Genomic DNA, 22,772 nt, shown 5'->3' with positions numbered 1-22,772 from the left:
AAATGCCCCAGTATAATTTATAGCTTACTTCTGCTCTTGGGCATGCAGACACAGCACCTATTTTCTGAAAAACATGTTCCTGTGCATGCATGTGCAAGCTTCCCAGCAGTTTCTCAAGCAAGGGAAGTGTTTTCCTCTGCTCCACCCATCACATAGCAGAGCTGAAGAAAGCCCTAGGTCTTTTGAACTCCCTAGTCTTCTTATCAAGCTGGAGGTTTTTCAGGTAAAAAGGATAAGCGCAGATTTATAAACATAGCCTTCAAGACTGGAAGAAAAAAAAATAAAATTCTTGGCAACAAGTTGAAGTCAACCTGGTCAATTTATTTTATTTCCTCTTACTGTTTATTCAAATACAGTAGAAAGTCTGTTTATCAGCTAAAATAATGTCAGAAATAGCAATTACCACATACTATTTCCATTTTCCTAAAACAAAGTTTCACTTAAGGACTTCTAATTTCAGACTAGAAATATCTTAGGTATTTTGAAGTACTTTCAATATACTTCAATGGAGAGGAAAAAGAAAAGATTAAAATGTTACATTTAATTCCATAATGTAGTTATTTTTATATTCTAAAGTGCTAGTTTTGCTTATTCTTAGAGTTACAGTAGTCTGTTACAAAAATCACGCCAGAACTGATTTGATTTCTATACCATGAAGTGACTTGTTTTTCTTCTGTCATAAACTGTGGCTAGGTTGTAATAAATATGTGTTGTCACAATCCACACTTCTCAGTATTTGATTAGCATTAGTCCAAAAAGGTAACTAAACTATAAAATTCTCTTCCAGTTCTTGTGGGATCACTGATTTGAATGAATATGCACTAAATATTCTGGAAGGAGGGCAGATAAGCAATACTGTTTAGGTAACAGTAGTATTCCCTGGTGGCTTCACACTTGTGGTAGAAAAACAGATTCAACCAAGCACTACAGTGTTACTGAGGTTACAGATGACCTGGAAAAATACAGTTTCTATGGATATCATTTAATAACGGTAAGTCTTGCACGTCACACATCTAATACAGTGTTATTTTCATTTCTTTGCAGGTATTTAGACACATGCTTTGTATTAAGCAGATTTTGCAATTTTTTCTACCATGGAATTTAAAAAAACTAGCCTGTTATGCAGAAGTTCCTAAGTTATAGATAGTGGGATAATCAGAACCTTACTGCATTCGTAACCCAAGTTGGATTTTTCCAGAGACATTGTGTTCTATCTTTTAAAACCAGTTAATTTTAAAGATTTAGCACTCTTAATACAAGCTTCTATAGGAAAGGAATATACTGTTCATGTATTTTAAATCAACATGCATATTTCTGCCAGAGTTATCCCATGGCTTACCTAATTTGAATATATTTGCAAGCACTGATTTTACTAAGAAATCTTCATTACATAATAATGTGAAAAATCTGAAGAGTGTTTGATTTGATTTAAACAGCAATGGAAATCAGGACCAGCAATACTGAAAAGAGCAAGGAAGACTAAAATGCTATTTGTTTACATTCTGCAAAACCCAGCCTGGATTAGATAAATAGACGGATTCTTAAAGGATGGAAATATTGCATAAGATTCTGAAATTAAGCATCGGGTGGGAAGTGCAGCTATAAGCAACTGATGTTTTCCTTTTCAACTCATTAAGATAACGACTTTCAGACCTGAAGTACAATCATTATATTTCTGTCCTTGGTGCACAATTAATGAAAAAATCAACTTCTGAGCAATGCCACACCCTGGTGATTAAACAGCATTTTCAAAAATATTTAAACAGCGTTTTCAAAAATATTTAGATAGAGTCTGGACAAATCAAATAAACATGTAGGCAGGAAATGCTGTTTGGAATGCACTCCCTGCAATGTACTGTTAGAGAGAGCCAGAAAACAGCCTAACTTCAGGATTCAATCAAGCAAAATCTAGTATAATCCCATTACAGCCTTTGCAGTTAATGAAATCTATTTAAATCTCTGACATTCTGATTTTTAGAGTTGACAAAAGCAAAAAATTATTTGGTTTCTATAATACAAACATACAGAAAGGTAAGATATTATCCTTTAGGTTATCCTAGCTATTTATCAAGCAACGCGTAATATGAAAAGATTACTCTTCTGCTACTCACTATTGCTCCAGGATTTCAGTAAATATTTGATACTGATTTCAAAGAAGCCTGAATCCTGCTGGCTAGCCATGTCTGCTGCATACAAAGAGGCTTCTATAATTCTGAGCAGCTGAAGTAGCAGGTACTATGTATGTAGATGTGACTGTCACCAGTTAGTGATGTAAACGAGGGGTCAGAGGAGGAAATGAAGTCTCCGCAGATCCACTTCTTCCGTTCATGGTAGGTAAGCTCATGGAAAAAAAAGCAGCTCAACAACAACAACAAAAAAAAAACACCATGAGATTTTTGTCCTTTGCTCTTCCTCCGGGGCTTGTACTTAATTCTATTTGCAGAGTATTTTATTCCCTCACCCTCTCAGTATGTATTTTCATTTATTCCATTCCACAAGCAGGCAAATTTCGTCTGGTCGGTTAAGGCATATGCAGCGCCACAGCACTTGTTCCATAAAGCACAGTTAGAGTATCTTCCCGAAGGGTGTCTGAGCTGTGCTTTTAATAACATGCAGTCTGCCTGTCTGAAGCTTTTTTTTCCACCAGAAGCTGACAGCCGGAGCTTATGCACCGCCTCTTGCGAACCCAGTATCAACTTGAAGCCCCACTGAAACCGTTTCTTCTGCAGCTGGAGGAATTTCACACGTACTCTTTAGCTTTGGGAAAAAAACCACCCTCTAACGAACATCCTCTTTATGCTCCGGTCAGCTGCTCTCCTTCCGCCTGTTTCCAAGAAGAGCATGCTGAACCGTAGACAACTGCATCATGCTGCGGTAAAGCAGAGCTGCACCCATAGATCTGATTGCAGTGACGCTGGGAAAAAAAAGGCTCTCCCTCAGGCCAGTTGCACAAGAAAAGCACTTCCAGAGCACTGAAATCACGGCATTCAGCCTGGCTGCTTCTGCTTTTCTTTCACTGCTACTGAAAAATGCGTTGTTATTTTTTTCTTGACTTCTCCCCCCCCCCCCCCCCCCCCCCCGACAAACATGAGAGACAGCAAGCTGAATTCATAACTGCAAATAAACCAGAGAGAGCACTGCTTGGTATTCACCTCCAAAGGAGGAACAGAAAATTCTCAGTGTGATGTTGGTTTTATCTTGAATTATGTTTTTCTTTTTTTTTAAAAAGGAACTGAATTCACATAAGGAATCCACATACAGAAATCAGGCAGAAGCAATTCACTGCTTGTAATCTCTGGATTTTCTACAAAATAATTAATAGCTTAGATTTCCATATTCCTAAGGTTTTACTTCGTATCACAGTACATTACTATGCATATTTATGGTAATGAAGAAAAGTAAGATGAATCAGTTTCCGAAATATTTTATGTTTCATACATTCTTGGCATCATCCTTCCAGATATTATTGCCTGGGAATAACAGTACTTCTTTTCTCACTTAAGTGGAAGAAATTTCCTGCAGCATCTCATAATTACAGTATCTCAGCCAAAATAGCTTGTCTGCTGCTGACTCTTCTAAAAACTTTGTCAGCAATTAAATTTGCACATTATTTTTAGTTTCAGTATGCAGAGAATTTGATGTTTGTATTGGAAACTGAGGAACACAAGGGTCATTGAGACCAAACTCCTGTGGTTCTCACTGAAAATATGCTAAATGTCTTCTGTAAACATACCTCATCTAGAGATAACGTTTTGTGTCCTCACTAATAGAAGGCTGTTGTAGAAACTCACTTTATAAACCTTCTTTCAGTTCTTAAAACTTGACTCAAAAACAGTTTACACTCTTTCATGAACATGTGCTGCAAGAAATGTTCAGAGTATCTCAGGTTTGATCTCACCTGATATCAGAGGTCTGATCAGATCTTTCTCCCTGTACTGTTAAATATCACCCCATTGCTGTCACTCCAGCCCCCAATTTCTTTTCTGAGACCCCCACCAGCCATCCTTGCCTCCCCCACCTGCCAATGCCTCCTCATAGTACTACCCTATTTTAACCAGCACACTCCAACTTTTTATAATTAAAGATAAATTTAATACAAAATTTGGCAAGCCCCAGGACTGATGACTTCCTACCATCCCACTAATTGCTTTTTCAGCAGAGACAATGCCAGGTAGGTTTGGAAGTCCTTATTCATCCTCGCAGAGAGTGCATTCCTATGTTCAAGGATTTAAGCAGTAATTTTCCCTGTGGTGCTACATCAGATGCTTTTCTAAAGATGATTGATATATCAATTTGATCACAATTCTCTTGTTAGAAATATAAATTAATTTGCAAATAGTTGTCTTTCCTAAATCTGTATTGGATTTTATCCAATTTCCAATTAAATCCACACCTTAAACACAATCTCCCACCAAATTTTGTTTCAAAGCCTTGAGTGTGGCTGAGGTCAATGAGCGTCTCTGTTGACATTGATTATTTTTCCCCCATAAATTATGTGGTTTATATTTACAAGGCCAAATCTCTCTTTTGATATATTTAACAGAAATTTTATTACCTGAGCAACTTCATATGCCCACTCTTCCATTATAATGAATGGGAAGTCATCTGGTTTTTAAGATCTTTTATGTCTTTTTAACCTCACAACTGATCTTTGTTTCATTTGCATTATTCTTCCTACATCTGTTCCATCGAGTGGCTGCATGGTTCTGAGTCACTGGATCGGCTTAAACCATGACACCAAATCACTTCATACAAAGATGATCCAAGTAATGTTCTTGTCGCTTGTCCTTCTTGATCTTTACCAGTTACTAACCAGCACAATCTCTTCTTGCCTTTGTGATCATATGGTGAAGAAATAAATGGGCTGTCATTTCCAAGGCTATCTGGATTTGACTACTATAAGTCGAGTTTGTGTTTGGGATGTTAAAGTATCACTCAGTGCCTGTTTGCACTTCCCATGGCCTAACATTAAGGCAGCTATAGCTACATTCAGCTTTCTGTCTAGAAGTGGTAGATCCCCTAGCACCATTTAACTGACTTTCTCCAAAGGGATTTGGAGCAAAAATAATTCCATTTCATGTAGTCTTTTTTTAACATTGTATCACAACATCAGTATACAATGCACAATCTCACTGCTTTCACCTTTTAGCATTCTTTCTGAAGAACACTTTTTCCTATTGTGCACTTCCACTGGCTGTTGTACTAATATATTGAACAATTTAACGGATGTCTTAAGACAAAGCATACTAAAGAAAAATGCCAACACTCATAGTTTGTATGGTTTTGGCATCATATGAAAGACTTCATACAGAATACAACTTTGATATTACACTTACTGATCTCACAATTGTACTAAGGAGAGGTACAAACGAAGGAACTGCTTTCAGTCCACAAAGCAGTCCCTTAAGATACAAGAGGAAAAACTACCCCACTACTTAAACACAGGTGTTCACAGCACAGTATTCAATAACATCAATAAAATTTACCTCAGTGCTGACACTCCTCCATTATCAGTTCTGCTTGACAAAGTACCACCCAGAACATACATACCTCTGAATTTAACTTTTGCTTTAACAGCTTCTTCAAAATTAATAGCATTACCAATTAAAATCTCACTAATTCCTATGATTAAGTAATAACAAAATAGTAAAAAACTTCTAAACGTTAAGCTTAATTTAAATATTTGAAAAACTAAATTTGCTCAAATAGGACATATTATGGCTTTGCTCACATTTTAGGAACACTCCTAGAACAGGTATAACACACTGAAATGGCAGAAACAGCAGCATTCTAATCTGGTGCTCTGAACTTGAGGCTGACAAGACTAAGAATTTACACAGCTTCCACTTCAACTCTTGTTGACTTTATGATATTTAGAATTTAATTACATATTTCAGGCTATAAGACAGTGTAAGTAAGCATCCCGATGATGGATATTTCAGTCTTACATATTTACAAATACAGTTGGTTTCTTTTAACAATATCACTACACAAGGGTTTATGATAAATGATAATTTAACACGTTTTTCACTATGGAAATCAGATCTGTAACATAAGGCTTTTCATAGGTCTACCATGCTGAAGCACCTGCTGATTACCATGATTACAGAAGCATTGTTTCAATTATAAACATTTGTATGTAAACCAAACTCCATATTCGTGACATGCAGTGCACCTTCTGTTCTCTCATCTGCTTTCTGAGATCATAGTAGCAGATAACCAGGAGCCTTGGGTACCTGGCTTATAGCCTTCAGTGGCCAAACAGTCTGTGGAGTTTCCATTCCTCAAATTTGGAGCTCAGCAGCACGATCAGAAATGTTCTCATGAGCAGAACACTGCCTGAACAGCTATTTTAATTGCAAAACATGAAAAACAGACTTCCAAAACTTTCACTCAGTGAAAGAATAACAAAAATACATACAGCTGAAGGTATTCACAATATCTGTCTTGAGGCATCCAGCTTAGATGCCTATGCTGGGAGGTGAGTACCTTCAGCATGACTCAAAGAGTTCTCAAGAGTTCCAGTACAGAGCACAATTACTTTCCAAAGCAGCATTTTTCTTTTCACTGTCTACATGATACTTAGGGTAACTATTTCTGTAAATCAGATACTGTATTTAGGAACCAAATACGTAATATTTAGTAGCATAGGCACCCATTTTATTTACATTTTTAGTCACTACTATTTATAACGGCCATACAGGCAGTTCAGTCCTCTACATTTTGAGCAATGCTTGCAGGAACCCTTAAAAAAGCACAGGGAGATGTGACTATAGCACAGTCCTTGCACAATATTTCAGGGCTCATTTTAGTTTGGTATGAAAGGACCTATTCGGCTTTTGCAATCTGAACTCTTCAGAATCTGAGGCTAAATGCAAGGAGTATCTGAAGGGATGACATCCTCCAAGGGATGACAACAGCAACAAAGCAAGAATAAACTATAGATTCAAATTTTGTACACAATTTCCTTCCTAGTGCTCACACACTGATTGCCTTCTAGTTGCACAAACTTCTCACTGCGTTCCGTATTTGTTGCTATCAGAATGAGTTTTTAAACTTACATAGCAGGTGATTATATTTTTTACCTCTAAGTACTTATGTTCAAACTCCATCAGTAAAGCACAATGATTATATTTATGAGCACACAAATACCTGCTAACACTACAAAGCCTCTCCTAGGCTGGCAGTGAAACATGTTTATAAACCAGTTTCTCCTATGGTGTCATCCTGCAAGACGCGAGGACTTCAACCCAAATCTAGCAAAAAAACCCTACACAAACCACAACTTTTTATTTGCCCAGATTGCTCATAATGCCTTGCTTCTACCTTTGCTAGCTGTCAATCACTATTCTACTGCCCAGTTCCAGGCAGTGACGTGGACACAGATCCCAAAGCCAAAAGTCACTTTTCTGAACTGCTGGAAGTTGTAAATTTGTTTTTGATTCTCTATGGCTTCACCAAGTCATACAGCTTTTACTCCTTAATTTGGGTCAAATGCTATGTCCTTTTAGCTAGATAGTGCTGTATACTGAATTATTCCTGTCTCTGATTTTCATAGAATCATCATGGATTTACAGCGGTACAGTTTAGATAAATGTTTAGCTGTCTGGAGTTTTTCACCCCAAGGAACAAATCAGGGCTGCTTATTAGGTTCTCTGTTGTTTTGATACAATTTAGTCCTTTTGGGCCAAATAAAGCAACCCTACAATGAGTGATTCACAGATAAATTGCTTCCAGTACCGAACACACCTAACAATTGAAAATAAAAAGGATCTATTATCACATCATGGGATATATTGCAATGCATTCATGACTTCACATACCCTTATTTCATAAAACTACCTGAAACCTCTTTATGATGTACTCTTGAAAGACTGTGTTAGCTTTCAGACGGATACTGGTTGTAGTCAAACAGTATTCAGGTGCCCAAATATAATTGTCTAGTATAATTATACATACCCGAAGGTATGCAAGCAATTCAGAGACTGGCAGGTAGAAGACCTACATGAGATCCACAACCTTCTGAAGCAGTTGAGGGCATTCTCTTAAATACCTATGCTTAGGTATTGGATTTGATCCCTCTGGTTTCAGGAGGAAAAAAAGAAACATTGAAAATAACAATACGTCTATTATTTGTGAAGTGAAAAGTCCACCTGGAAACCAGCAATAAAGAAGGAGTACTATTTTTACATTTAAGCAGAAACCCCACAGTATTTATATGTAGGCAGTTCATGTTCTTCAACTTGGCTTTTGTTGTGTTTGTGTACTTCTTTCCTTATGTTAAAATATTTGCAAGGTTTGTTTGCTTTTCTTATTACAGCTTGCATAACACAAAACAATTCAAGGCAAACATTAACAAAGCAGCTTGTACCTTGCTTTACTAATGTTCTCTGCTAAAATGAAAATCAAAATTGTTATCTAAATCAACTCAACTCTATGTACCTGTAATGTCCCATAATTTAACAAGGTAAAATAAACATCTTGCTAGGGTCCCAAATTGAAAGTACCAAGTGACAAAAAGCACTTCACAAAATAAAATTTCATTAAGCAAACCCAATTTAATGTGGTAAATTGTAAATAAAGCAACAGAAATCCTTCTTAGTTTATGTCTCTCTAGTTTTGCTGCACCATTTTGTTTGCCTTGTGTTTGTAACTGAGTGTTAAGATACTGCCACCTAGTGATAAAAAGCAAACAAGCAGAAGTGGCAGAACAGTAAATAATGCATAGGGAATACATGTTTTCATTATAAACCGTGTCGGAATAGAAGACAGGAGCATAGAAATATAGTATCAGGCAATTTGGGTGCAATTATATAAAAATTCTAATAGAAGCCTATTAAATAGAATATAATAGGATAAAATTAAAATGTTGCAATAGCTATACAATAGATTGGTACCACATAGCCTAGGACAGACGGAACACAGGGGTTCTGGCTGTCCTACTTTTCCTCAGCTTATGAAATTTCACCACACAATGCACGATTGACCCCCTAAATACTCAAAAATTTAGGGCCAGAATTAGGTGAAAATCAGGGCCTCTTCCACCTCCCTGCGATGCAGTTGTACCTCTTTTACCCTCCTCACAGCAAGCGCTCAGTGAGGGCAGAGAAGAGGAAGCCAAGGAAGGGGAAGGGTTGGAGCATGCCCATCACTAGATATTCATAGAACCACAGAATTGTTTGGGTTGGAAGGAACCTTTAAAGATCACCTAGTCCAAGTTCCTGCCATGGGCAGGGACACCTTCCACTAGACCAGGTTGCTCAAAGCAACCTGATTGCTTCCACAGGGTCTCTATGAATGGCAAACAGTTACTGCATGTTACTGTAGCTGAGATCAGAAGACTCCTCATCTTCTCTTCATTCTTGTGCTCGCCATTAGCAGGCACACCCTGAAGTTCAGGCACAGATCTCCTCCTCTTCTCCCAGGCCCACAGAGCTGGGGAAAAACCCTCTCTCCTCTCCTTCCCCAGGCATGCAAGAGGCAGCCAGCTGGGAACCTGCCTTGGGAAAGGAAAAACTCCTGACTCCTTGGAGAGGTGCCTGAGATGGGAAGCAGAGGGAGGGAGACAAAGAGATGGCTATACCCGCTTGGAACGGCAAGCTGATGCCAGAAACTATCTCTGATTCAAACCAAGCACATCACACGCTTTAGTTTTCCTGATTTGGTCTCTGTTCTAGAAGGACACATTCAAAATACTCATTTCCACCTCAATATGCTGCACATGTATAATGTTTTCATTCATTACCTAATGATGAGGAGGAATTTTCAGTGCCGTACTTCCAATTTGCTCTCAAATACTAATACAGTTTTTATCTCAAGGTATGCGCTTCCTGCAGGGTGATTTTTGAAACAGATGTTTTCCTGAATCTCAAATACATTTACAGGTATATTTTTATTCTCTTAATTCTGCCATAGCAGCTCTTAAAGCTTTCCCTGGCTTTAAATAAGATGCTCTTCTGATAAGCTACCTGCTTACTTGTTCTTTTTTTAACTTTCCTTTCCATTCTCTAGTTTTATCTTTAATTATTAACACTTCTTCCTTTCTGGCTGACCTATTTGGATACTCGCACTTCAATGTTTTCATTACTCTGTAGAAAGGTATCCTTCTGCTTGTACCCCTTTGCTCTGTTAGCAACATCAACCTTAGAAGACAAGCTGATTTTTTATTTCTCATAAAATGAGAACAAGTTGGAAGGGTTTCAACCAACTTCCATCTACTAAAGATCAAGATGAGATGGACATGGGATCAGACTGTACTACATTTGCTGCCTCTTACACCTTCCTATCAGGTATCGCACTCTGACTGCTATCAGAGAGAGGCCATCAGACCAGCCAGGTATCAGGTCTGAGATGGCACACACGTGCCCATGTAACGGAAACACCCTCACAGTTCCCTCAGATGGGACTTATGCATACAGTGTTCACTCTGAATTAATCCAAAAAATACTACCTCTTGCAACACTTGCATAACAGTTACCTGGCTGAAACGGGGAAACTGAGCACTGCCAGGATCAGCTAACAACAGTTTTTACCACTGTCAAGTGATGAAGAAGTATCAAATTGTATGCGTCACTGCATCAACTTTCCCTACATGCCTGACACATACTGCTACATGCTATCTCAAACAAGACTGTACATCCTTCAGAGGAGGACTCAGGCCCTTGCTGTGAGTGAGGTGCTTGGCATAGCTGGAACCCTACCTCATTACAGTAAAAAGAGCTTTTTTTTTCCTCATTTTACTCAGAAATGCCAACAGAAATATCCAACATTCAAGTAGCTCAGACTACTGCTACCAGGGACCTAATGACTCAGCTGTATAACACCTTCAACTTCTGAAAGTTCTTTTTTGTTTCAAAGTGAGAAGAAATAACGCCTCAATACCCAGGATTACCTAAAAAGTCAATGCCAGGTGGCAGACCAAAATAAATATTTTTCTTTCCCTGACTGCAGTTTATAAACAGGGCATGCACATGAACATACATTTCTTAGCTCACTTGATACCTTTAATAGCTAGGCTGTCAATCACCATGCCCTTCATCCATTTGAAAATATTTCTGTTTACCCAAAGTAAACATAAATAGCTATCAGCAAAAATCTTCCTGACTCAAACCACTGGCTGTTTTACAGCAGCTTTACATAAATGACTGCAGTGAGGTAGTGTCAGGAAAATCAGGTCAAATTTCTGTTTCTTGTGGTTCTTCTTCCCTCAGGTTCCTCTTCATTACGTACAGATGACCCTTTTGGATATGGTTCCTGCCGTAGTGCTCTCCTGTTACTAATCAAAATTATTTTCTCCATTATGAAGAATTGAAGCCAGTAAACATCTCAATCCTAATCGGTTGTTGAAAGAGAAATGTGTTGCGCTCTATGTAAATCCTTTTCTATACAAACCTCCTAGGCAAGCATGGGTGAGGCACAGCATATGGTGTTTACTATGTAATACCCTTACTAGCACAATGGCATTGTTAGATGCTGGCTAGATAGGAGGTAACACTTAAATAGAGTAACTCATATGAGAATAGTGGTTCTGATGTGCAAAATCTTTTCTGAAGCAAAACTTCTTAACTTTAATTAAAAACTTACCTATAAGGATGCACTGTTTCACCTTTTGAAATAACCTGTGGCAGGAGAGATCTCAATTTCAGAGAGAGAGGTTTTCTTTGCTGATTCTTCCCCATCCCCCAGCATGGGTTGGACAGGGCTTTGAGCAACCTGGTTTAGTGGAAGGTATCCCTGTCTATTGAGGGCGGTGGAACCAGTTTTCTTTAAGGTCCCTTCCAACCCAGACCATTATGTGACTGTGATTAATACAGCTCTAGCACTCTCCAAGTTGCTGCCTCTCTATAGAAGCACCAGGGTCCTCACAGAAGCCAAGTTAAATATACATGCAGTCCTTGTAACTGGGCCTTCTGTATTGTTCAGAGTCTGTCTCTTCCTATTTATCTAAAGAGAGCTACAAGGTCTAACACAGTTACCTGCTTAAATTGGAAAAAGGCAAATGATCATCTTGCTTAAGAGGGTAATGTTACTCAAGGTTTCTCTCATGCTACATTTGAATGGAAACTGCAATTCAGTGAATAAATGTACAAAACCCCCTTAAAATCTGCTTTTTATTAACAAAAAGAAAAATAATACTATTTTGGGCTTAGCACCCAAGGGAAAAAGCACAAAAGTCACTTTTAAAATTGAATTATTTCCTAGTGAAGATAATACTTATTATAGTTACTTTAACTACACTAAAAATGATTAATGATTTTGAGTCTCTACAGGCTAGACTTTCAGAGGTATTTAGCTCCTGAAATACCCAGCAATTGCTTTGTAGATTATTAAGTGCCTAATCTGGTTCAGTATCAGACTTCTAGTACTTGTTTGTTCACTGTATCATTAAAAGCTTTGAAAATCTAAACTATGTTTTTTTTTTTTTTTTATTAAAATGAGTGGATTTCATCCCCTCACATGTTTTCTCTTTCACAAATCAGAAGAGGAAAAGAGGTTCTTTCTTTTTCATGGCTTCTCAGCCATGAAATTAAATCTGAAATACAGGACATATACCTGAATACAATCCCTGGAAACAGAATACTTGAATAAAAGTACTTGAATATGATTCTCAGATCTGGAGAAAACCCAGTTAAAATTTATAACAACCTAATCCAAAAGGGAATGGTGATCATAAAAATAACAACTGGGATTCACTTGATTTAAAATCTTGCAGTGGAGCTGCAAGTGGTGCCGGGCTGTGGTTCTGGGTGTGGAACTTGAGCTCATGCTCAGTCGGGTGCTGGTGCTCAGTGACACTGTATCCTCCTGACTCAGACAGGGCACTAACGCACAAACCTTGCCTGAACTCTTCCACAGATCAAGGGAGGTCACCACCAGCTACTGACTAATTCAGTGAACTAAAACCAGCTTCAGTACAGATAGAATCCTCTGTAAGACAGAAACTTGTCCAAGAATATGCTTCTTCATTTTCTGATAACACAGCAGATTTGACCCAGGGTGTGTTTTTATGTTTGGTTTCAGCTAATATAAGATTGTGCTACAGTTGAAAAACCTGTGAAGTTCTTCCATCCTCTCCCTTTGTCCCATAATTTCCATCTGGTCTCCTTATGGTGGCACTGGCTAGGAGAAATTTGATTTTGGTGCTGCGTGTGTATTTTGGGGAATATGGTTGGGGCCACAGCATTACATTCATTTTATGAACAGGGCTTTGAACAACCTGGTCTAGTGCAAGGTGCAGGGGGGTTGGAACTAGGTGATCTTTAATGTCCTTTCCAACCCAAACCATTTGAAGGTTCTATGATTCTATGAATGATATTGTGTGCGTCCCTGAAGGAGCACCTGATCACCATGGTCAACACAAAAGATGCAGCACGGGGATTTAGGGGAAAAGAAACAAGAGAAAACAATGTGTTTAAATTGAAAAAAAAAAAAAGGAATGTTTAAAATACAAAGAGATACTTTTCACAGGTATCACCTGGCTAAATAACTTTCCCAACTGCTCATATACACTTACAGACATCTGCAACAGTTACTGCATTTTAAAGTAAGAACATTCTTCCAAGCCACTTTTCTGGCTGCATCATTAGTAAACTTTGGCTGTTGCAAGAACTGCTACATTCTAGGTTTAACTGCCGGAAGCACGACCAAACAGTGAGTTTGAAGATTTTAAAAGCCAGAATGGACAGTGATAATCAGCCTGATTTCCTGCATAGGTCAGGCCAGAGAATGTCTTTATTTCTGGTCCATATACAGTAATTCAGTTTAGCCAGGCTAGACAGAAAACCCCTCTGGCAGAGCTAATGTGAGTAATGCTAGATCCAGGTTAAACTATTTGCAAACGTCAAAACAGGTACTTACGGAGTCAGGTCTAGTCTACAAAACACAAATATAACATTTCACATATATAGACAACATTATTAATTCTCAGTAATATACAATGAGATCAAAATAATCTAAGATCTCAATCTGTGTGGACAACAGGCTGTTCGCTATTATTAAAAAGCAACAACTGCAACTCGTATTTGTTTCTGTAGTTTCATCAGCACATTACAATACTAATCTGATATTGAACCTTACATTACCTACTCCATATACGACACAAAGAGAACCAGATTGAAAATGGCATAAAGGAAAAAAAATACAGAATCTTAAAACTAAATCCACTGATTACAGCTCTGAGGTTGTATTTCATCATTTTGTCTTATGAGGATGTTGCAGAAGGTACACTGTCAGAAGCCTTTCTAAAGCTGAGATAAACAGCATCCTTTGCTCTCCCAGCATCCACCAAGCTGGTTATCTTGTTTTAGAAAGCTATTGAGTTGGTAAAGCATGATTTCCCTTTTAGACAAACATACTGACTACCGCATGTACTCAGTCATCTACTTCTCCTGTGTTTGCAAACGGGTTACAGGATTATTTATTATTTGCTCCATCACTTTCCCAGGCATTATGGTGAGGGTGACCAGCCCATAGTTCTGTGGATCCTCTTTCTTGCCCTTCTGGAAGAAAGAGGACACATTTGCTTCCTTCCAGTCCTCAGGAACTTTCCTCAGTTGCCATGAGCTTCCAAATGCTATCAGGACTGGTTTGACAGTGACATCAGCCAGCTTCCTCAGCACATGTGGTTGCATCCTATCAGGTCCCGTGGACTCATGCACATCATGTTTTTTTTTAAAATGTTCCCTAACCTGTTATCCCTGCAGCAAGGGTAAGTCTGCCTTATTTCAGGCCTTCTTACTGGGCTCTGGGACCTGTGATTCCTGAGCCCTCCTGGAGGTAAAGACAGGCAAAGGAGGCATAGACTTGGCCTTTTCCATTTCCGTCACCATCATTCTTCCTGCTACTGAGTGAAGTTGCCACAGCTGCTAAGACCTCTTTTAGGATGAGTTTTCAAGTTGGAGGAATGAAAATATAACATTAGATTATGCAGAAGTATTCTTAACACTGTGTTGTGGTTTAAGGCCAGCTGGTAAATCAGAACCACGCAGCTGCTCGCTCACACCTCCCCTTTCCCCGGCCCTAGCTCCCGGAGGGATGGGGAGGAGAATCGAAAGAATGTAACTCCCATGGGCTGAGATAAGAACAGTCCAGTAACTAAGGTGTAACACAAAACCACTACTGCTACCACCAATAATAACAATGATAAGGGAAATAGCAAGGGAAGAGAATACAATTGCAACCAGGTGAAGGCCAAACTGTAACACTACTCTTACTTATGTGTCCCATGACATTTCGTATGACTCATTATTTCTAAATTCTAAAGAGAGAACTACTGATTTTCTAGTTCCAGAACACATTTAGAATTGTATTTGTACACATATGCTTTACTTATCTTCAGACCCTGAAATTCCATGTTGTGAGCTGAATTTAGCTTCTGCTCTTCTTTCACCCTGGCATCTTTGTGTGATAGTAAAAACTCTGCCACATACTAGACCGTTCCACTTTGGAGTAAAGCCTCAGCATCCAGTGGAAATCTAGCACTTGAATGATTCTCCATACAGGACTCAATAACCGTCCATGATAGATTTGAACAAGCCCTCGCAGAAGTACTTTAAGATGACTCATAGAGCAAACTTGTACTGAGTTTTATTGACCTTTATAGTTATTAAAGTCATCCCTTGCTGGACAGACTGGCGATTCAAGTACATTATCACAAATCATTATCACAAATGCCATGCCTATATTAAAACCTGGGCTGTTCTCTGGCCATGGCAAGATGGCATGAAACAGCCTACAAGCATGCAGTAAAACATTAAATGCGGGTGGCAGCATCCAATTCTCTCTTGATTCCTCAGCTCTTGTCCACTTCTGAGCTGTGCTTAAGAATTGTTAGCGGAGGCTACAGGCTGGTCCAGGCAAAATGGGGAAGTGGAGCAACTCTGGTAGAGAAGGATTTCTCTGGCTTGCATACAAGGAACAGGAGAGACAGGCTAGCATGAGATTGGTTTAAACTAAACACAGTTCAAAAATGCAGGACAACTGAGGTTACAATAAGAAAGATGATACTTACTGAGTGCCTCTTTCCTTACCATTATGCAGACTAAACATTATGATTAAAAATTATCTTGCCAACCCCTTATTGTTTGCATCACAAATGACTGTAGAAAGGGTTATTAGGAAGAGCAGATAATTCACAACAAAGTGAGCATAGGCATGCACAGTAACGAGTTCTGCAACTAAAGCACATTGCCATCAACCACCATGAAATTGCAGAAACAGTAACTCCAAAGACAGAGCAAAAACCCACAGAAAGCCACAGGAACACCCTCAGGCAGCTCTAAACCAAACAAATAAGCCAATAACCCCACTACACAGCCAAGTCCTTGGAGGAGGAGCAACTATACTGTTATCACACAAAATATACTTTGCTTATCTAAGAAAATACTTCCTGGAAACAGTAATGTCATCAACTAACAGATGTTTGTTGAGTGCTCAAAATTATATCTGATTACAAAATTCCATTCCAGCATTGCGTAGCAGCTAGACACTTGTATAGCCTGTGCAAGAAGAATTTAAATTGATGTCACCTTGTGAAGAAGTGTGCAGTTTCAACTGCCCAGAAAACCCAAATATAATAATGTCCTGAGCTCCTCGCATCAATTTACTAATTTAAGATCCAATCCCCAAAATTCATAAAAATCATATTTCAAATTAACCACTTATAATTAATAGCAATAAAGAAAATTAATGAGAGATACAGTTGATGAAATTTGTTCTTTATGAAAACTTATATATATTAACTCAGTGTCTATCTGCTTACAGCTGATTTACCAGAAGTATTTCAAGACTTTCCTTTCACTACCAGGACATTTTTCATCACAAGAAGTACCAAAAAGTCTTCAAGCTAACTGCAACTGTGTTCAAAGAAAGTCTTTTGTAATTATGATGAATTTTATTGTCTATACCCATCTTCAGAAAAAATAGTCTCTGAAACTAAACAGATTAATAAAATACTGATTTCTAAAATTCTCATTGAGTTAAGTATTTTTAGGAACTCAAACTTTTCTGTTATTGTTTAAATTCAGGTATAGCAAAGAAATAAAAACGAAGAAAACATTGAGAACACTTATTTCAGAAATTCCAAGACTATCAGGTGATTTAACTAGGATACAGTATGTTACCATTAAGGGCTAGGGAAAGTATAAATAGCTGAAAGGAAAATAGTTATCCACCAAATGCACCCAACAGGTATTCAAACATATCTACAAGTAAATAAGCACTACAGCAGAACTATATTTTGAATGATTTTTATGCAGTCCATAGACTCATATGACTGTTAAGGGAACATATTTTAATGTCATTAACTACATCAGCTTATGTGAAGATTGCACTTCAGAAGAGGAGCAAAATATACATCAGGAAGAAGGTTAAATCAAAGCCATTACAATAACCTTTAAGTCTGCTTTTTTAAAAAACATTTTACTAGGCTGACAAGCTTTTGATTGCAGCAGATGCACTAGTGTAAGACTTTAAAAGTAATGTTTGTCTAGCATGTAATGAAAGGGTATGTATTCCTCTATGAAAAAAAATTATTATGGACAATGTTTCCGAATCATTAGCAATAAAATGATTCTTTACGGGCCAAAGATGGGCATATTTTTGTGGTGACTCTGCTCTTTAAGGTGCATGCTAAATCAGCTAAAGAGAATAAAATATTCTATTGCCTCATGACAGCCAAATAAAGATTTACTTAAAAATAATGTCACCAAACCCTTATGGATTTACTGCACATGAAATGTAGTTAAGGCCACTACCATTTGATGTAAAGAGTGACTGGCTTGTTCTTAAATCTTTTAAAACATTTTTATATGTTTCTTATTTTGCTAACATTTCTTAGGGCTCTGATTTTCTATTTTAAAATTCAATATGTTTTAGATTAACATACCTTTTTTTCTGAGATACAACCAACATTGATATTAATTCAGTGCTCCTCGAAAATTACATAACCATGCAAAAGAAAGAGCCTGTCATGTTTCCCAGGAGGCAAGCACTCAGCACAAGTTTTGAGAGTTCACTCTACACTTTAATCATTATCCTCTAGATAGGACATCGCAGAGAGTCAAAGGGTCAAAATGGCAAACCATACTACTAAAACAGATTCTTTTTCATGTGCTTTTACTATGCCAGCACACAGAGAAACTTGTGCTGAAATCAGGAAGCAAGTGCTGCAATTGCTTCACAAGGTCCTTCAGTACAGTGAAAATACTATAAACCCTTAGACATCATAAGATTTGAAGTACATTACTGTGTGTACAATGGATTTTGTTCACTTGAACACTGGACTCTCCTTTAAAGCAGAGTTTGAACATAACTGATGGTGGCCATCTAAATCTAGGAGACAACTAAAGAGTTTTCAAAAAAGTCAGAAAACAAAAATCCAAGCCAGAATAGCAGATGGAGCCTTCCCTACCTTAACCCTACCTTTCTTCCTATATCCCCCCTCATCTCATTCAAGTCACTCTCCAATAGACATAGACAGCTTCCTTTATTTCCCAAATACAACTTAAAGGTGAGTTAGCATCTTGCCTACAAGAGCATGAGGAAATCAGTCTTTACAGTCCATAAAATACCAGTGAACCCAAGAAGAAAACAAGTTGGACAACATGCATATATTACATCAGACTTTCAAATGCAGAATCCATAGCCTTCCTCTGAATCATCAACCCATCCTTTCTGAAGAAAATGACACTTAAAAAAACCATTCAAGAACTAAAATAGTAAGAGTATATTAAGTAATATATGTAGAAATATGTAAGCATAACAATACAGAAGGAAGGCGAACAGAAAAGCCTTCCTTTAAGACATTATCGATTTGATAATTCCTATTAATAAAACAGTGGTCACTAACCCAGATCAATGGGTGGACACACAGTCAATCACCAATTTTATAGCATGGTGGCATATCTTAATATAATTCTCAATAAAACATACAGAACTAATGTCAGTTTTCAATACAAACAGCAAACAAAAAATTACAACACTCCTCTCCCCATGCATTTTCAAACAACAGAAGGTCTTGCTAACAGTATTAAGGGGAAACCAAGCCAATTTTTTCAAGTCAGGAAGGGAAGAACTTTGGAACAAGACAGTCTTGCCTTCCCTTCTGCTGTCAGTGAATGATACTGGTAAAATACAGCACCAATGCAAGCGATTCTGCCACACTTCAGCGTACAGGGTGACAGTAGTGGTACCAAAAGTGAAAAGCAATTATCATATGCAGATTACAAGCACAACTTATTACCATGCTGTACACTTTATTCAGAAGTAGAATATTCAAATCTTCACCAAATTAAAATACTGAATGCAGATCATTCTAACTCATTTAAATCAAGATACATTCTGTACTCATAATTTTAAGCATCCTTATAAAAAGTAATTAGATTTGGCAAGTCTTTCCCAATTAATGTAGCCAGTCAAAAGAAAAAAAAAAATCATACGTACTGGATGTTTTATCCCCATGTCTCATGAAAAATTAAATTATTTATTCATGTCACTGCTGAAGAACTTTTAAATATTTTCCTTATATATAAACCCCTTCTTTCTTTTATAAGTTTCAGTATTTTAATTTACATGCCAACATGACGTCAAATCAACTTACTTATTTTAGAAAGTGACTTTGCTAGAGTGTATGCTGGTCTGAACTCCAGAAATGCTTTGAGTGAGTACCTCAAGACTTCTAACTGTGACAGTATTTTCACTGAAAAAAACAAACAAACAAACAGTGAATTTAATACAGAATACTAGCTCTTCCGTTGTAAAATCACAGACTGACAACCTACATTCTTACTTTAAGTAGCTATATAAAGTACTGTTAACCACACTGATGTTTGTTAAATTAACACACAGCAACACCACAGTGCTTTTACAAAGCAGAAGTAACCTGCTGTCCCACAGAACACATAGAGCTTATTCTAGCCATAGGCATACAGCCATGAAATGGGAGTGTGCCTGATCCTGGGAGGCAGAAAATCCAAAGTATTTTTCTCAACCCTCTCTCTGCCCTTCAAAACTGACAGCAGTCAACAAGCATTATTCAATGATAATACAGGCTACTCCATATGAAAATGAAGGAGGAGAGGAAAAAAACCCACCAAAACACAAGATACTAATGACAGCAGTAGAAACAGATTTTCAGTGTACTTAAACTAACATCCCCAGCTCACAAATAGCTTCCAAGTAGAACTACACTATTACACTTTATTTTAGTATTTTGACCTTTGTAATTTCTGTATTGGTTATTTAATTGATAAATACAGATTAATTTTCTTCAGCCTCTTGTGCTTCTGAACATGAGTCAGCATAGCCATTTAACAATGTTTAGCTAATCCATTTTAACTTCCAGTTCAATTTACCTTTCCAAGGTACCTCTGTAACATGGCCTCCTAAGGCCCCTTGTTGCCCACTCTGCCCTTTTACACTTCTTTCTTTCCTCATTGCAAGTCACAGGTTTATCTTCAGGTTAAGACAAGTCACCATTAATTTTTTTATAGTCTTGCCAAGCTAAGGTTCAGACATGGCTATGATGGCATGCTGAGCCGAGGGGATGTCGGCAGATCTCTACAAATGCAACTAATGAAGGTGGTGAACCTCTCTCTGTAACTGACAATAAATGGCTCTATAGTGTTGATTATGATCAGTTGTGCCTGTGTGGTTGTTTAAAAAAAAAAAAAGTAAAAAGGTGTCACTAGGAAGTAGTAAACCTGAAAATTTAGGTATCAAAGAGGTCACTAACCATGCCCTGAAGTATACAACAGCTCTAAACCAATAAGAAACAAAGTGCTTTGTTGAAAGAAGAAGAAGGTGTCTCTGTGCAGGGTATCCCTTTGGCAATGCCACGGTTTCTCCTCACATAGTTTCTGTCCTCCGCTTTACATGGGAATGAACACAATAACCCGGTGATACCATTGTTTGGATTGTCCTGGCTAGGCATATGTGAATGACTCAATTCCTGATGACAAGACAGACAGCCATGTCACACTTCTCTCAGGTTGAGGCTTTCATTTTCAAAGAGTGAGCTTCTAGCTATCACAGTTATGAGGAAGCTGCAACACAAGCCTATCGCATGCAAGATGCTTCCCTCAGTCTGCACCATTTGAAACAAGAGTCCCCATGTGTGAACCAACCTATATCCTTGCACCCAGATGCCTTGACATGTCACTATTCATTACTCTGTTTGTTAAGCTCTTTAAGATAGAATAAAAGGAAAGAAAACAAGATGTACAAGACTTCAGACTAAATTGCAAGCGTGTCCTAAAACTAAGACAGGGTCATGGTGATATAAAAGACTAAGCAGAGATAAGAGTATTAGAAGAAAGTGGAGGAGTCAAAATGATAGAGATTTAAAATATTTATATTAGTAGATGACGATGCTGAAATAAGGAAATTTGAATTACCACATTGTTAAGAGGGCTTGAGCAGTGATCCAAAAGATTGTAGAGCAAGTATATATATGTATATTATATATTTATAGTACATATAAATATATATATTTAATATCTATCTGTCTCAAGTGTTCAAGGTCAAGTTGAATGGGGCTTTGAGCAACTTCACCTAGTGGAAGATGTCCCTGCCCACAGTAGCGAGGTTGGACTATATGACCTTTAGAGGTCCCTTCCAACCCAAACCATTCCATGATTTTAGGACACAGTTGTTTCCATTCTAACCTGCATTTACAGCACAAAGACAATGGTCTAGTGGACTTCAAGCTAACTTTGTTAACCTGTTTTCAAAAGCAAATCCAGTAAAGCTTCTTCCATGTATACTGCTGACCTACCAAATGAAAGTCTATACCCATCTTTCCATCATGCTCCATCAATTGCTTATAGCAAGCAATTTGCATTACCTTTGAGTTAAGTGCCCTTGAGTGTACAGTAACACAGCTGTAGTGGATTTCATAAGCGTAATGGCAGCATTCCAGACACACAAACTACATTAAAGTGCTCATATCTGACGCAGCACAAACTAGCATTACTGCTAGTGTAGTAATTTGGGAGGGTGGAAAGAGAACAGAGAGAAAGAAGAACAGTATGATAAATAAATAAATGAATAAAATTATTACAAAATAAAGGAGAAATCTGTGTGTGCACAACAGAGTAATGATGTTGGAGACCAAACACAAGGCTATTTAATATGGTTTGTTTTTTTTTTAACAAAAATGTTGATGTATAGGGAAAAGAAGTGAAAAGTTACAGGAGGAAAAAACCACCAAGCACGGGAGTAATTAAGGAGCAGAAAAGGTAGCTAGAAGACAAAAAGCAGCAACTGAAAAAGAATAAGGTCAGAGGGTCTATCCTGCTCAAAATAATGTGGTTTGACAGTCACCAACAGACCACATCACCTCAGGAAGAGCCTGTTCAGGCACTGAGAAGCACAGGAGCCTTGGGCATGTCTAAGTCACCTGACTTCAGATCTGATAAGGCTTTTTGCATTCTCTTAAGCTGGGGAAGTAGAACAGGAAGAAGGAAAATAAAGCTTTACTTCCTAAGATGTTAAAATAGTTCAAATACCTTAACAAAGGTACAATGGAGGCACTAAAACCCACACAAGAAGTGCTGCCCTGCGTCATCTTTTAACACTGCACTCCCTTCAACAGTGTTTCAGCTCGTGAGAAGGTACCTATGTAAGTTTAGTTGTCATGAAGGAATATAACATTAATATTTAAATAACACTTTTGAATATACTTCATAGCTCTTCAAAGACCTATTTGACTATTCTATTTTCCCCTTGAAATTTAAAAATCCTCATTTTTATCTGTAAATGGAGATACATAAAAG

The 22,772-nt window shown here is 37.8% G+C and overlaps 1 protein-coding gene across 8 annotated transcripts in view; it reads right to left on the bottom strand.

The window, feature by feature from the left end:
• The window catches only part of FRY (FRY microtubule binding protein), a 230,182-nt gene that overhangs the window by 157,064 nt on the left and 50,346 nt on the right, over window positions 1-22,772 (bottom strand). For 4 of the 8 annotated variants that reach the window (XM_057410413.1, XM_057410415.1, XM_057410408.1 and 1 more), the window contains one exon: window positions 19,598-19,696. The exons of 2 other annotated variants lie outside the window; for them this stretch is intronic. Coding sequence is in view for 4 of the 6 variants with exons in the window: in XM_057410408.1 (XP_057266391.1) it covers window positions 19,598-19,696 (99 nt within the window). In the remaining 2 variants the exon portion in view is untranslated. Of the gene's footprint in view, window positions 1-2,111; window positions 2,883-19,597; window positions 19,697-22,772 lie in introns of those variants that run through there. 2 more of the 8 variants (XM_057410410.1, XM_057410412.1) reach the window with 1 other exon arrangement.

This window comes from Pezoporus wallicus, unplaced genomic scaffold (genome assembly GCF_028554395.1).
Source record: "Pezoporus wallicus isolate ANWC-B61680 ecotype Strahan unplaced genomic scaffold, APGP_CSIRO_Pwel_v1 contig_1876, whole genome shotgun sequence".
In the NCBI taxonomy this organism is placed as follows: Eukaryota; Metazoa; Chordata; class Aves; order Psittaciformes; family Psittacidae; genus Pezoporus; species Pezoporus wallicus.
This window is presented reverse-complemented; position numbering and strand designations above follow the sequence as displayed.